Genomic DNA, 12997 nt, shown 5'->3' on the forward strand with positions numbered 1-12997 from the left:
TGGTCAATATTTGATGAATGAATGAATGAACAAATTAACAACCTGTCTGAGGTACACCAATGTCTCCTGTTAACTGGATCAGACTAACTGTGATGGTGTCTAGGAACATAATTCATTCAGAAGTTCACCAAGTCATTAGGTATAAGCAAGACTTGGGAACTGGTATCGTGGCAATGCTCACAATAGAGTATCATGCACACAAAAAAGTCTCTCAAATATGGAAAAGTCAAGAACTTAAAAAACAAGAAGGACAGTTTTAAATAATTTTAAAGCCAAAATCAGGTCTTTACATTAAAATACATGCACACGTTAACAGTACGAAGAGAGAGAAGTACATTATTAAGATGCTGTGGGGAAAAAAGACATTAGGGGAAAGACCAGGTAATTTAGGTGGAAATGAAAAGCCATGAGGAAGCCAAGGAAATTCATGAGCACTTAAAATTACTGAGTAACAAACTATAAATCAGCTTTAAACTGGCCAAGGTGCAGAGACACTGGGAGGCCCCACGGAGGGTCTCTCTGCAGCGGGAGGCTCGGTCTCCCACGCAGCCCACAGAAGAGCACGAAGATCTTTTAAATGTTTGGAGGCCCAATATAATCAAAATTTGAGTTTTTTAAATTTCCGTTTTGTTTTGCTTTTGTATTTAAAGTTTGCATTTCAAAAAACAGCAGAATCTGTTACTAATTTACTTACAAACAGAAAGCCTTCTTGTAAACAATCCCATCTCTGGGAATAAGTGTTGAGGAGAGCGGAGACTCCCACGGACCCTCGGGTCACGTGCAGGGGCCAGGGGCCGCCACCGCAACCCGGCCTCGCCTCCAGGGAAAGGAAATAACAAGTCGCACTTGGAGCCCAAGAGGTGCCCATTAAGCCTGCTTCCGGGTTCTTCCTTTCATTACTTCGAAAGTCAGATGGAAATTCCCTTATAAAGCATTCTAGGAAGTTAACTCTAAACAGGGCCTTTAAAAGCAGCCTCCATTACAAAAGATAAAAAGAAATGTGATCACACTGCTCTTCCAGGCCAAGGACTGAGTGCCCGCCCCGGCTCCGCCCGGCGCCAGGCTGCGTGGAGGGGAAGAGCCACCCAGATGCCCGCATCCCCCGGGGGCAAACTGAGAGCAGGACGTGTCTCCTGGAGTCCACTCTAGTAAACAACAACAAACGGGCTTCTCTAAATGACCCCAGCACCTGAGTGAAGGCGTGTTACCCTTCTAACCTGGGCACTCTAGAAACCTGCTGGGGACATCGTGCACTGCTGAACACGATGAGGATTTTAGCAGAGCTGTGGCAAACCCGGGACTGATACAATATTCTCTGGGGTCTTTTTTTTCCTTTGTAACATATACTATGACAATTTAACATTAAACCTTCATGTTAGATTAGAGGAAACAGCCAATGAGTTAAACATACTTATTGACTTATGTGCTTGCTTGTAAGAGTTAAATTTGTTTATATACTTGAATTTTTAAGTTGACTTTAATAATTCTCTGAAAAAGCCAATTACTTTCTGAAATTTATTCCAAATTACTTAGCTCACTCGAATGCAGCTATCTAAAAATCAGAGTTTGGGGGTTTTTCTTCCTCTAGTTCTTTGGGCTTGTGATGATTTTTAGTGAATCCGAGCGATCCGTATCTTTCTCCTTTTCATATCACAGTAAAACCATTAACCGCGTCCTTGGTGTGATACTTGAGAGCCTCACTGTAAGATGCACAGTGTTTCAGAGGGTTGCATTTTATAAGATCTTCCCAACGTTGCAGTAATTAAACATGTGTCACACTCAGTGCGGCTGTCCTAGGACAGACCGTGGCCGAGACGGTGCAAGAACACGTCAGCGTGTGTACCATATTTTCTACGCACCCTCATGACAGAAAATGGAAAACTGTTTTCCAATAATGTTCTGTACAACATGAAAATGAGTTTTTAAAGCAGTGCTGACAATCCTCATTTCAGTCAAATAGGTCATACTGATTATTTCTCTAACAAGATCAGAATGCAGAGTAAGCCTCTACACTAAATTTTAAGAGTTCCTCATTACAAGCACATCACGTTTACACGAGCGGGACCACGGTCCGGTGTGTGGGGACACGTCTGAGGATCAACCTATACAAACTCAAGCTCCAGACAAACCGTTAGCAGTCTACTTGCTGTGACCCACCCTCTTGTCTGAAACAGGTAAACACACTGACCTGTCTCAGAGTGTATTGTTTTTTACAATCTAATGAGTTAAATTATTTAAAGACAGTTAACCAATATAGGTCAAAATTTGCTTTCCAAGTAATGACTATTCTAATGGGTGTAACTTTCCCAGATGTCAATTCTTACTGCTTTCTTCTGCGAGAGTTATTTTGTCATTGTTCTAACAATATTCACATGAAGACAGATTTCCTAAATCTCGTAATTCTCTTCAGCTTAATTGTCCAACTAGTGGGGCATCCTATTTATTTTTGAAATAGTAACAATTTTCCAAATTACTTTCTAAAATGTTGATGATAAAAAATAAAGTGAGCAGTAATACCTTAGAAATACAACATTTTAAATTATTATGTAACTGAAAATAAATTTGTGTACATAGTCGGAACGGGGGGTCTCAACAGTAGATTTTCTTAAACTAAAATGGACTCATTTGAGATTTCAAATGTTAATATTTAATCCAATCGGCTCTTTTTACCCCATACTTAAAAACATACCACAGTAATACTAAATGCAACTGATACTGTTACATAACCCGAAAATTTACTTCTTTATTTCAAAACAGAAACTACGTATGCTTGAAGGTTTCCATATTTGGCAAAGCCACTAGAAAGTAAAATCACAATGTATTCACAGACAAAAACTACAAAAGTGTATTTTAATGGATCTACTGCTTTTAAAAGTTATTCCATGTAATAATCAATATCGTTAAAATCACTCCCAGTAAAATGTGTGTTTTATTCCTTTAATGATCCAAATCTATAGTGAAATGATGAAATCGAAAAACAAGTGTTCTTGTCAGAAGACAGGAAGAGAGTTTTTTCCCCTCCCTTAAGGAAAACAAAGGATTCCTGAAAGCTTTGGCCTGATTTATTTTTCCAATTTTAAATACCTTAAGAGCAGCGGAACTGCTACTGGCGTGGTAGTATTTCTAACAGCCAATAAATCTAAAATATTACGTGTGAATATTGGAATGAAGCCATTAAGAAGATTACAGCATGCAACACAGCAGAGGGTCCACAGGAAAAAAGAACCAGTAATTCAGGACAACTGTGACCACTGACCTCGGAACAGCCAGGACCACTGGTCAGGCTGACGCAGTAATAAAGCACACATGCCCAGAAAGTCATCTGGCCTGTGCGGATAATTTAAATGCTTTGGTGAATGATTTTAAAAGGCCCCATTTAAATATCAGTTAATTTATTAAATAATCAAGCAATACTGATAGTAATATTTTTCAGGCTTCAAGTATTTTTTCTTAATTCAAATCACAAAGAAATTCAGTAAGATCATTTGTGATTTTAACACGTCTCATTTAAACATTTACAATTACAGCAAGAATGACTGATACTTCACCATCTTTTCTACTATGAGGGAGAGCTTTTGGAAAACTGATGAAAAAGCTAAGTTTACTAGGGATGGGTTAAACAATCACCTGAGATATTTTTAGAAAATAACTAAGTTTAGAACATCTCACATTTTCAGTAAATAGTCCCAGCTCCACCTCAGAACCACTTCAACGTACTCATTCTTCAAATTTGTCTATAAATCTGTGGCCCTTAATTTCAAGCTTACAGATAGCGGTACCTACCTCACCCGGCAGCGTTCCTTTTTATGAACATCCTTCACTATTTCAGCTGTGAGTCGTTCGTTAACTGTTGCTTGTAAGTAAACAATGAGACGGTCCCTCTTGTCATTTTACATATTAAGGCTTTACATTTTGTGAATGCTGTCTAACTTCTTCACATCCTTAAATAAATATTTTAATATTAAACTAATTCTACTAGGAAGGTAGTAGTTCCCAATTAAAAAAGAATCACCCATCAAAAAAATTACTACTAAAGGTTGTTTTTCTCAAAGAAATAATCAGCTGTCACTGAAGCTGGATATAAAAATTTCAGTATGACACAAAAAAGCTGATTTCTTTTTCCTTTCTCTTATTCTTTCTCATCTTTAAAAAAATAAACCATCTTTTCTTTTCAGGGCACTAACCACATACACATAAGAAAAACATTCTTAAAAGCTGGGGCTTTATTTTCATAATCATTTCTATATCCAATGAAGAATACTTTGATGGATTTCTAAATGAACAACTGCAATCCTTTCTAGCGGCTTCTGCAAAACTTCTATAATGAGGCAATCTAGTTATAATGAGCTAAAAAGATAATATAATTCTTCACTGGCCTGGGTTTGGATTTGCTCATACATAGCATAAATTTTACTACAGTAAGATAAAGTAGTTCAATTTAATTTGCTTCAGGGTCAGCAAGTATTTTAGGTTATTTATGGGCATAAATAATCTGATTTTGACTTTAAAATTACGTTTTTCCTATCACTAGCCATAAAAACAATCAAGGCTAGTATTCCTGTATTTTTTGAGTTTAAGATTTTTTTAAATTCTTTTTTTCAAACTCCCTAATAACGATTTTAAAGTACTTGAAATATTACAGAAAAATACATTTTGAAGGTTTTTTTATTCCAAAATGTTAACACTCCAGAAAAAAAACGGATGTTTTAAAGGGGAGTTTAATTAACTTAGAACTGAGTTATAAAGATATTTTAAAAGAGTCATTAGAATATATACAGAAACAGAACAATCTGCGTTTTTACCGTGTTCTAAGGAATACGAAGGCCAGAAAAATGCACTTTGGAGACTATTTAACACAAAATACAGAATATACCCTATTATGAGCTGCAGACACACACATGCGCACACGCACACAAACCTCTGTAAGATCAAAGACCAGAAGAGAGCTGGCACTTAATTTATCAGCCTTTACAGACAAAAGACAGTTTTCGTCATTTCAAAAGGATCAGATGTCTTTTATGACAAACTGGGTTTGCAGTTTAATTTACAAATAGAATTCTAAGTAAGCAGTCTTTGCTCTGCCAAAGCAAATGACAAACAGTGTAGGTTTTCATTCTTGCGGCCCTCAGCAGGATAGAAAAGATTAAAATAAAACTGAAATAATCTAGAAAAAACAAATAAATGTTTCAGAAAGTTGAGGGAGATCAAAGACAGCATTTTCTGACCCCAACTGTACAAGCATCTCTTATTATATTGACCAGTGCCATCAGATCATTAATTAAAAGGAAAAGCGCTGGCAGGTGGCAGGGAAGCAAAAGCCGATAATTGGCCCCCTTCTTCTTCTTGCCTTCAAAAACTCTCTCATTCTTTTGCAAGACATGCCACCAGGCAGACAGAAATGCCTACTTTGTAATATAATGATTAAGATGAGATGAAGAGGCTTACGTTTAGAGAAACTCTGCCTAATGAATGCATCCAGCTTTTTAATTACGCTCTTACTTCTACAAGGAGTGCGACGTTCCATTCAGCATCCCCTCAGCTGCCAAACGGCAGAAATGTTAAATGCAGAACCTGCGCCGATTCCTCTCACACCACATGCACATTTCAACCCTTTTATTCCAGGTAGAAGATAACTCAGTAACTCAAGGGTCCAGGAGAAAACATGTACATGCGTGTTCACCACAAAATACCCCCCCGACTTACCACATCACTCGGGAGGCTGTTCAAGTCATTGAATGGTGATTCTAAAGTGTTTGTGTCAACATTTAACATAACCACGTCCTCCAGTGATTTATTTTTCACTCTCTGTTTAAAAAACACAATTATAAATAAATATTTCAGTATATTTTCCTTCCAAAACTATAATGAACTTAGACATGTAGAGAAAATTACCTTAATGCATTAGCCTTGGGAAAAGGAAAAAAGAAATGCTACATCATAAAAGAATATAAACAATTCTGCCTTATGAGAAAGTCTGTCTATAACCATTCAAAAAGACAGAGTGAAAATGCTTAAAAATGGAATGTTGGCTCATCTAAACATATCGATTTAGTTTGGAGATACTGAATATAATTTAACTACCGAAGACATATTACAACAAAGACTCACGCAATAGGCACAGCTATATTAAACCATAAAAATTTATATCCTTCAAATTTTATCAATTGAATTTCAACCCTATGTTACAGGAGCTTCTGGCCAGTTTTAGAGCTATTTTTAGCATAAATCACACTGCAGGGTTAACAGAAATCAATATGTATGACTAATAAGTACTAAACAAAGTTTTAAATTAATAAACATTTTCTCTACATTTTCATATCAATTTGGTATGTTGATGACAAGTAAAAGTTGCATTAAAAAAGACAGCAGTAATATAGAATTTACTGCTAGTAATATTTATCCCATGAATTTAATAAAAAGGATCAAATTTAAACACCTATCAGATTAACTATCTGACTTGCAATATTTGTTTGAAAGCTTAGTCAAATGGTCAAGTTATCTCAATAGATACACAAATGATGGTAAATTAGAATTTATTAGATTTTTTATTCTTAAAGAAAGGAAATATTTAGTTTGTTTTTCCTACTTAAACTAATGTCTACTTAAACAAATTACAGAATTCTATTAGTCTTATTTAAATGATGGAAAATGGTATTATTCCCTAATGCAAATAAGCAAGGTGTATATTAATGTAACCGTCTACTCCAGAAGTCTATAATTGCATAGGTCAGCTAGCAATTGGTCAATTCATTTCAGTGCAGCAGTTTTAAAATTGACATTCTAGAATAATAGTCATTTCTGAAGTTTCTGTGATCCATTTAGGATTTCCAATCTCGGCACATCAGGTAGAATGTGAAATCTGCTAGGAAAAGGTAGTCTAGAGTAAGGAATTTTTATGTGTTAAGAAAGCTATGATGTCTACTTGGAATATGGATTCTCAGGGGAGATGCATGATTCTAAAGCTCTGTCCCGTTAACAGACATTGTAATTATTACAAAGCAAAATTCAGAAGACTGTCGTTTCTAAGAAATTAGCAGAGAATCACTTATAATAGTGACACTATTGCCAAAACAGTCATAAATAAACTCAGGTCCCTTCCACGTGTACACACCTAGGTAAAAAAGTTTACATATGTAAAAATATGGCTACCTATAAAGTAACTATAGCTTAACTACAAAAATAACCTATTTTATGAGCAAAAATATGTTTATATTAATGGCATTTGTATGGGAAAAAGTGTATCATAATTTTGATTTCCATCTTCAATTCTAAGTTGTCCTTTTAACAGGAAATGTAAAGATAATCCAGAAACCTGATGTATTATTTAGGGGGGTAAAATAAATTCACTCAAATAGCCTAGAATAATGGTTAGACCCTCAAAATGTTTGTTATGACACTAACACTAAACTCTGAATAAAAGAAATTAAATTAGTATCAGTATGAAATGTATACCTTTTTCAAAGTTTCTCTTAGTTTTAAACAGTCTAATAATAGCTGAATATTAAAATCTGTTAAAGGAGACACTCAATAAGAATGGAAAATACATCCATTTTAATAAATCAATACACTCAGCCCCTCTGAAATGAGAATAATTCTACATAAGCAAAAAGGGGGAAATAGTACGTAATTTAAATTTTTAAAATTGTATTAATGCATTTTATCTATATTTTCCCTCCAAATCAGACTATCTTTCTTTTCCTAAACAGAAGTGGAAAGTCATGCAGCATATAAAACTGGTATGACTTTCTCTGTCCCATATTTTTATATCTCATAAAATTCATACACTTGTTTGGATGGGGAAAGAGAAAGAAAATGTGAAAAGAGAATGTAGCTTTTTCTTCACAAATAAGAAAATAACATTAGGACACAGACTGTGAGTCTTACTGGTGTTAGGTTGGCAAGACTTTCTCGCGCCCTCTATGCACGACCCTCCTTCCAGGACACGGATGCGAGGAGTGGCGTGGCTCCAGCCACGTGATGCTATGTGTGACCCTGGGTCAGTGTTTCACCCCGAGCCCTTTGCACAGTAAAACGAACAACAGAACCCTCACATCTGTAGCCCCTGCTGACTTATCCCCAGTCACTCACAGACCTTCGTCTGCTTTGAGTTCATCCCTAAAGTCTAGTTTTCAGGGAGAACAAATGCCCTTATCCTTCATCTTAGAAGCAAATTTATATTTTAAAATAAGATTTCTAGCCATCTTTTACTTATGATCACATAGAAATAATTTTTAAAAAAGATTTTAAAAGACATTAATTTCATGTCTTTGAGCAATTACGTTTAAAAGTCTTTGTAAAACTGATAAAATGTGTTGCAACTGTCTTGACCAACAGAGAAAATAATGGAATATTTTGATTCTTCCCTAAAAAAAAGTTGTATTTGCAGCCAAACAAAACATAAAAAAAAACGTTCAGTTCTGTCCCATATAGGAAATATGTAAATACATTTATATTTAATTATAATACTATTTACATAAAATTTAAAAGCACAAAAGATCAAAATTTTAGCCAAAAAAACCTGCCTAACAATGACATAATAAGAATGGAATTGCAGAATGTGTATCCCCTTGTAATAGATTAAGGAGAAAGTTACTAAATGATACCCAACTGTTGGAAAGACATTCCTGAAGTTCCTATTATAGTTTCTCACTCACTATTAAACCAAATAAACCAAATAAAGCTGATGATTAAGACAGTCTGATAAGCCCAGAGCATAAAAGGTACAGAGATTTCAGCCAATCTAATCATGGCCCTACACATCCTTATTTAATGATGAGTCAATTTAAAGTTAGAAAGGACTGTTTCTCCAAAATAATACTTTTAGGAGTAAATAATTCTTAAATTTGCTCCTTTTAAAAGTACTGATTTTCTTTACAGGTGTCTAATTAACATGTGATAAATTCATTGAATTTGATTCTTTTCTACAATATTTTGGAAAAGCGGAATCATTTGTTTTAAGAGTTGATACAGAGTCATTATGCAAAAAATAGTATCAATGGGTACCATCAACCACTGTGAATGTTTTTCGTCTATATATAAATAAATACATTGTAAAAACAATATGTTCTATTAGGTACATTAAATAATGTGTGCACTAATGTCAAAATCTAATTTGATGACTTTTTTGAAACCACACCAACCAACCATGGTTAGATTTTGCAAAAACTCAAACTGCTGACAAATAAAATGCCAGTCACATATTCCACACTCTAAAAACACGTTAAATATCATTTATTCATGTTTTATTATACACAATTTGTCCTTTCAGTGCAAGTACCCTAGCCTGTGAAATCAAGTTTTCTAAAAGTTCATAAAATTTATAATGTTATATAATAATACAATAATTGTATAATATATAATATGTTATCTAACCCAAATAAAAAATGTTGCCCTAGCATTCGGTGAAAAGTAAAGTGACCAAACCTAGAGCACATGCAGAATTCCACCATTCAGGACCTCCTACAGGGCTCTTGCCACACCTGGCGCTCAGGTGCTTTACGGTCCTCACCAGGATCTTCCCCAATCGGCAAAGTGCGGACTGACGGTGCACACCACGACAAAACCGAAGCAGAAAACCAGATCTAACTCATTCAGGCTGCAGATCAGAAACTGGGTTTGAGCACAGTGCGCACAACCAGCGGAAAAAGAAATGTGTTTGAACAAGATGGAAATCAGCCGGCACAATGATGATGATGCACCAGATCCTAGTTACTGCACCACTGCCTTTTTGAAAATGATCCTGTGAGGATATTCTAAACATGACACTTGCCACTGCTTGGTACTATTCAGTTACTATTCTTTCAAAAGACAACTGTGTGAACTATTATTTTTATGGATGAACTTACCAGTATCTCATGTCTGAAAGATACTCACCTCTATGAGGCTGGAGTGTATTCCAATCAGGTATGGCATTGGGGCACTAAATTAAAAATACACATGTATATATTCATATGGTTCATTAAAACTGGAACAACAATGTAAGTCATTCAGAAAGCTTAAAAATTAAATTTATTAAATGCATAATTCTAATATAACACATCATAGGCATTTAAATTACTCAATACAGAGAACTCAAATTTAACCTTAGAGACCATAAATATATTCAAATTAAGGTTGATTTACATAAAAATTACAAAATCGTTTATAATTAAATCAAGAGTTATAATGTTTAAAAAAACCTGCTTTTATTGAAGAAGAATATTAAGGTCAACTATTAGTCTAGTTGAATCTTTTCCATACACTTCTATCCCAAATATCCTCAATAAGCATCTAACTTATTCACATTTCTTTCGCCCAGTTTTTTATTCAACTACATTCTTCTATGATTTTCTCTACATGTCATCATTGTTTCACACCTACTACGCCACCACAGGCTCACTGAGACCTACTGTGTGCCAGCACTGGTGGGAACAGAGGTGCGAAGATATACACCCGCCCCCGTTATCATTCCCATGCCGTCCCCCTACTCATGTACCTCAGCTTTTATTTAAATTTTGCCTGTTCATTTTATCCCACTTTCAATTGTCTTAATAACATAATTTTAATAATAAATAAATAATAAATTTTAAAATATTCAAATAGGCTTAAAAATGATACTGAATTAATTAATTCACACAGTAGTTGAAGTATATCCAGGGGCCAGGGCCTGGGTGAGGGGTTAGGGCACAAAAATAAACCACACAGACGGAACCTTCTCCCTCGTGCAGCTTACACTCTAGCAGGGAACACAGAGCTTATACGGCACAAACAATACAGACGAAAATAATTTTTTGCAGTTTATAACAACAGACCTACTAGCAATTGCAAGAAGATTTCTCATTAAGTACCAGTAGGGAATTATTCAACTTGACATTTCAAAACTGAAACATTATTTAACAAGAAAACATGAGCATGAACAGATGTCTACAGATGGGGTAGAAGATATGCAGATAAATAGTTATTTAAAAATAAAACATTTTAAAAATAAAAATAATAAAATAAAATAATAAAAAATAAAATACATTGGAATTCCTGGAACACAAAAGAAATTTAAAAATAAGACATTTTTGGCGTTTCTTTTATAAACATCTTTGTTATATTTAATGCAAACCCTCTTTGTTAATGAAAATAGATAATCTTTTTCAAAGTATTTGCATAATTTCCCAAGTATCACTGTCATTATTAGAACAGAGCTGTCCAGACTCCTGCATGTCCACTTTGCTTCTGAGACCCAGAAACAGATAAAACTAACAGGCACCTCGATAGATTCAGTTTCCAAAGCAACCTCAAACAGTTCCTAATTTACTTAAGGACGGCTAGCCACTAATGCATACATCCAGAATTCTCAAAAAGTAAGAATGGTTAAATTTCTCATTTTATTCCTCAGTAGCCTGCTCAATACGTCACATTGCACTGGATTCTAATTCCCAGTTACCTCTGTCTTCGGCAGTTTTGTTCCTTCCTATTTTTAAATTTTTTTATTTTTATGCAATTGACCATCTGGAACTGATCTGATATTCTGGATACTTCATTTGACTGAAAGCTGAGAACTATTTATAGGGCTTGATACCCTTAAGACCTAACAGATTTTCTGCTTCAAAAGGAAACAGAAGGAATGAATGTGGCCTGTTCCACTTCCGCTCACAGAAAGGAAGGCTAGGTACTTCCCGAGCTCAAGCCCTCATCTCCGGAATTCCTTCTGGGACACAAAAGATATAAAACATGTGCCACCAACCACTCTGGGATCCCACCACTGGCTTCAGGCGACTTGTACAAAACAAGGCAGGCGACTCCCAAGCTCTCTCACATGTGCAGCCTTGCCCACACCTAAAACAGCATAAATTAATTAAGGCTACTGTGTGGTTTTCCCACTGGCCTCAGGTTAGGTTATCCTGCCCTCAAGATGTATAACACAGGTAGCCCGTGGCATCTCACATCTCAAAGCACGTTTTAGTGTTGAGTGCTAATAAAAACATTTAAGCCTTCAAAAATAGTAACTACTACACCCATTTTACATATGTTGAAGGAACATGGGAGTGGGTCAGATTTTTAAAAATCAGAGCCAAAAGTAATAACTAACCAACCGATGTCCTACAAAACACTTTGAAGATAACACTTTAAAATCTTTATGAAGGCTAGTTATCTCTTGAAACATACAGAAATTGTTAAACTAGGATAAAAGTCCAGTAAAGAATTTCCATGCAGAACTAAATAATAAAGTAACCTGGAACTTCTTCTATGAGACCACTGGGTCTCTGTGTTTTTATCTCACTAATATCTAAAAAACCCAAAATATACAGGTGTTAGACTGCAAACATCATTAATCTAGAGCACACTTTCCTAAAGCAATTACGTTTTCAGAATGTAGATTTAACTAAATAGTTGTTTTTTTCTCATGGAAACTGGACTGCGCACATCCCAGATCTCATGGGAAGTAATCTCGCTCTCCTAGCTGGAGTCGCCCGATTAGATTAGGGCGTTAGTAAGTCAGAAGAGATCCTTGGCGACACAGGTGTCTCATCACCCGTGCACAAAACTGTCCTAGGTCTTTCTGTCAATGAAGTTACTTTGCAAAAATAGAATACAGAAGGCTCTAATACGACTGCTGCTTCTTTTCGGTAGCAATTAATCTTTACTGAAAAATAATTACTATGTAATAGCTTTTTTTGGTTTTAGGTTTTCTTACGGAGACGACCCACGGGGTGGATTGTAACAGCAGTTACAATCTCAGGGCTCTCTAAACAACATAGTTTTCCACCTTTTTAAAAAAAAACTATTCTCTTAGAAGCTGAATCTGTTCCTTTTGTAGAAAGAAGAATCAGACAGACAGCCTAAATAAAAGAGCGACTCAATCAACCCTGAACACAGAAGCAGGTCATGCTCGTACTGGTACTGCAGTCCTGCCACCTGAGGGGCCGAAGGGCTGGAAAATGAGCGTGTCTGGCAACATCACAGACTTGCTGCGTTAAAGTGCTCTCACTTTCTGGCTGGTTTCGGTTTCGGTTTTGTTTCTGTTTTG

General features: G+C 35.6%; 1 protein-coding gene across 11 annotated transcripts in view; it reads right to left on the reverse strand.

The window, feature by feature from the left end:
* DENND1B (DENN domain containing 1B) overlaps positions 1-12997 on the reverse strand; it is a 208350-nt gene that overhangs the window by 61843 nt on the left and 133510 nt on the right. For all 11 annotated transcript variants that reach the window (XM_015247064.3, XM_072948774.1, XM_072948769.1 and 8 more), the window contains 2 exons: positions 9874-9919; positions 5704-5805 (listed from right to left, as the gene is read on the reverse strand). In XM_015247064.3, the coding sequence (XP_015102550.1) occupies positions 5704-5805; positions 9874-9919 (148 nt within the window). The remainder of the gene's footprint in view (positions 1-5703; positions 5806-9873; positions 9920-12997) is intronic.

Source organism: Vicugna pacos, chromosome 23, assembly GCF_048564905.1.
Source record: "Vicugna pacos chromosome 23, VicPac4, whole genome shotgun sequence".
Taxonomy (NCBI): Eukaryota; Metazoa; Chordata; class Mammalia; order Artiodactyla; family Camelidae; genus Vicugna; species Vicugna pacos.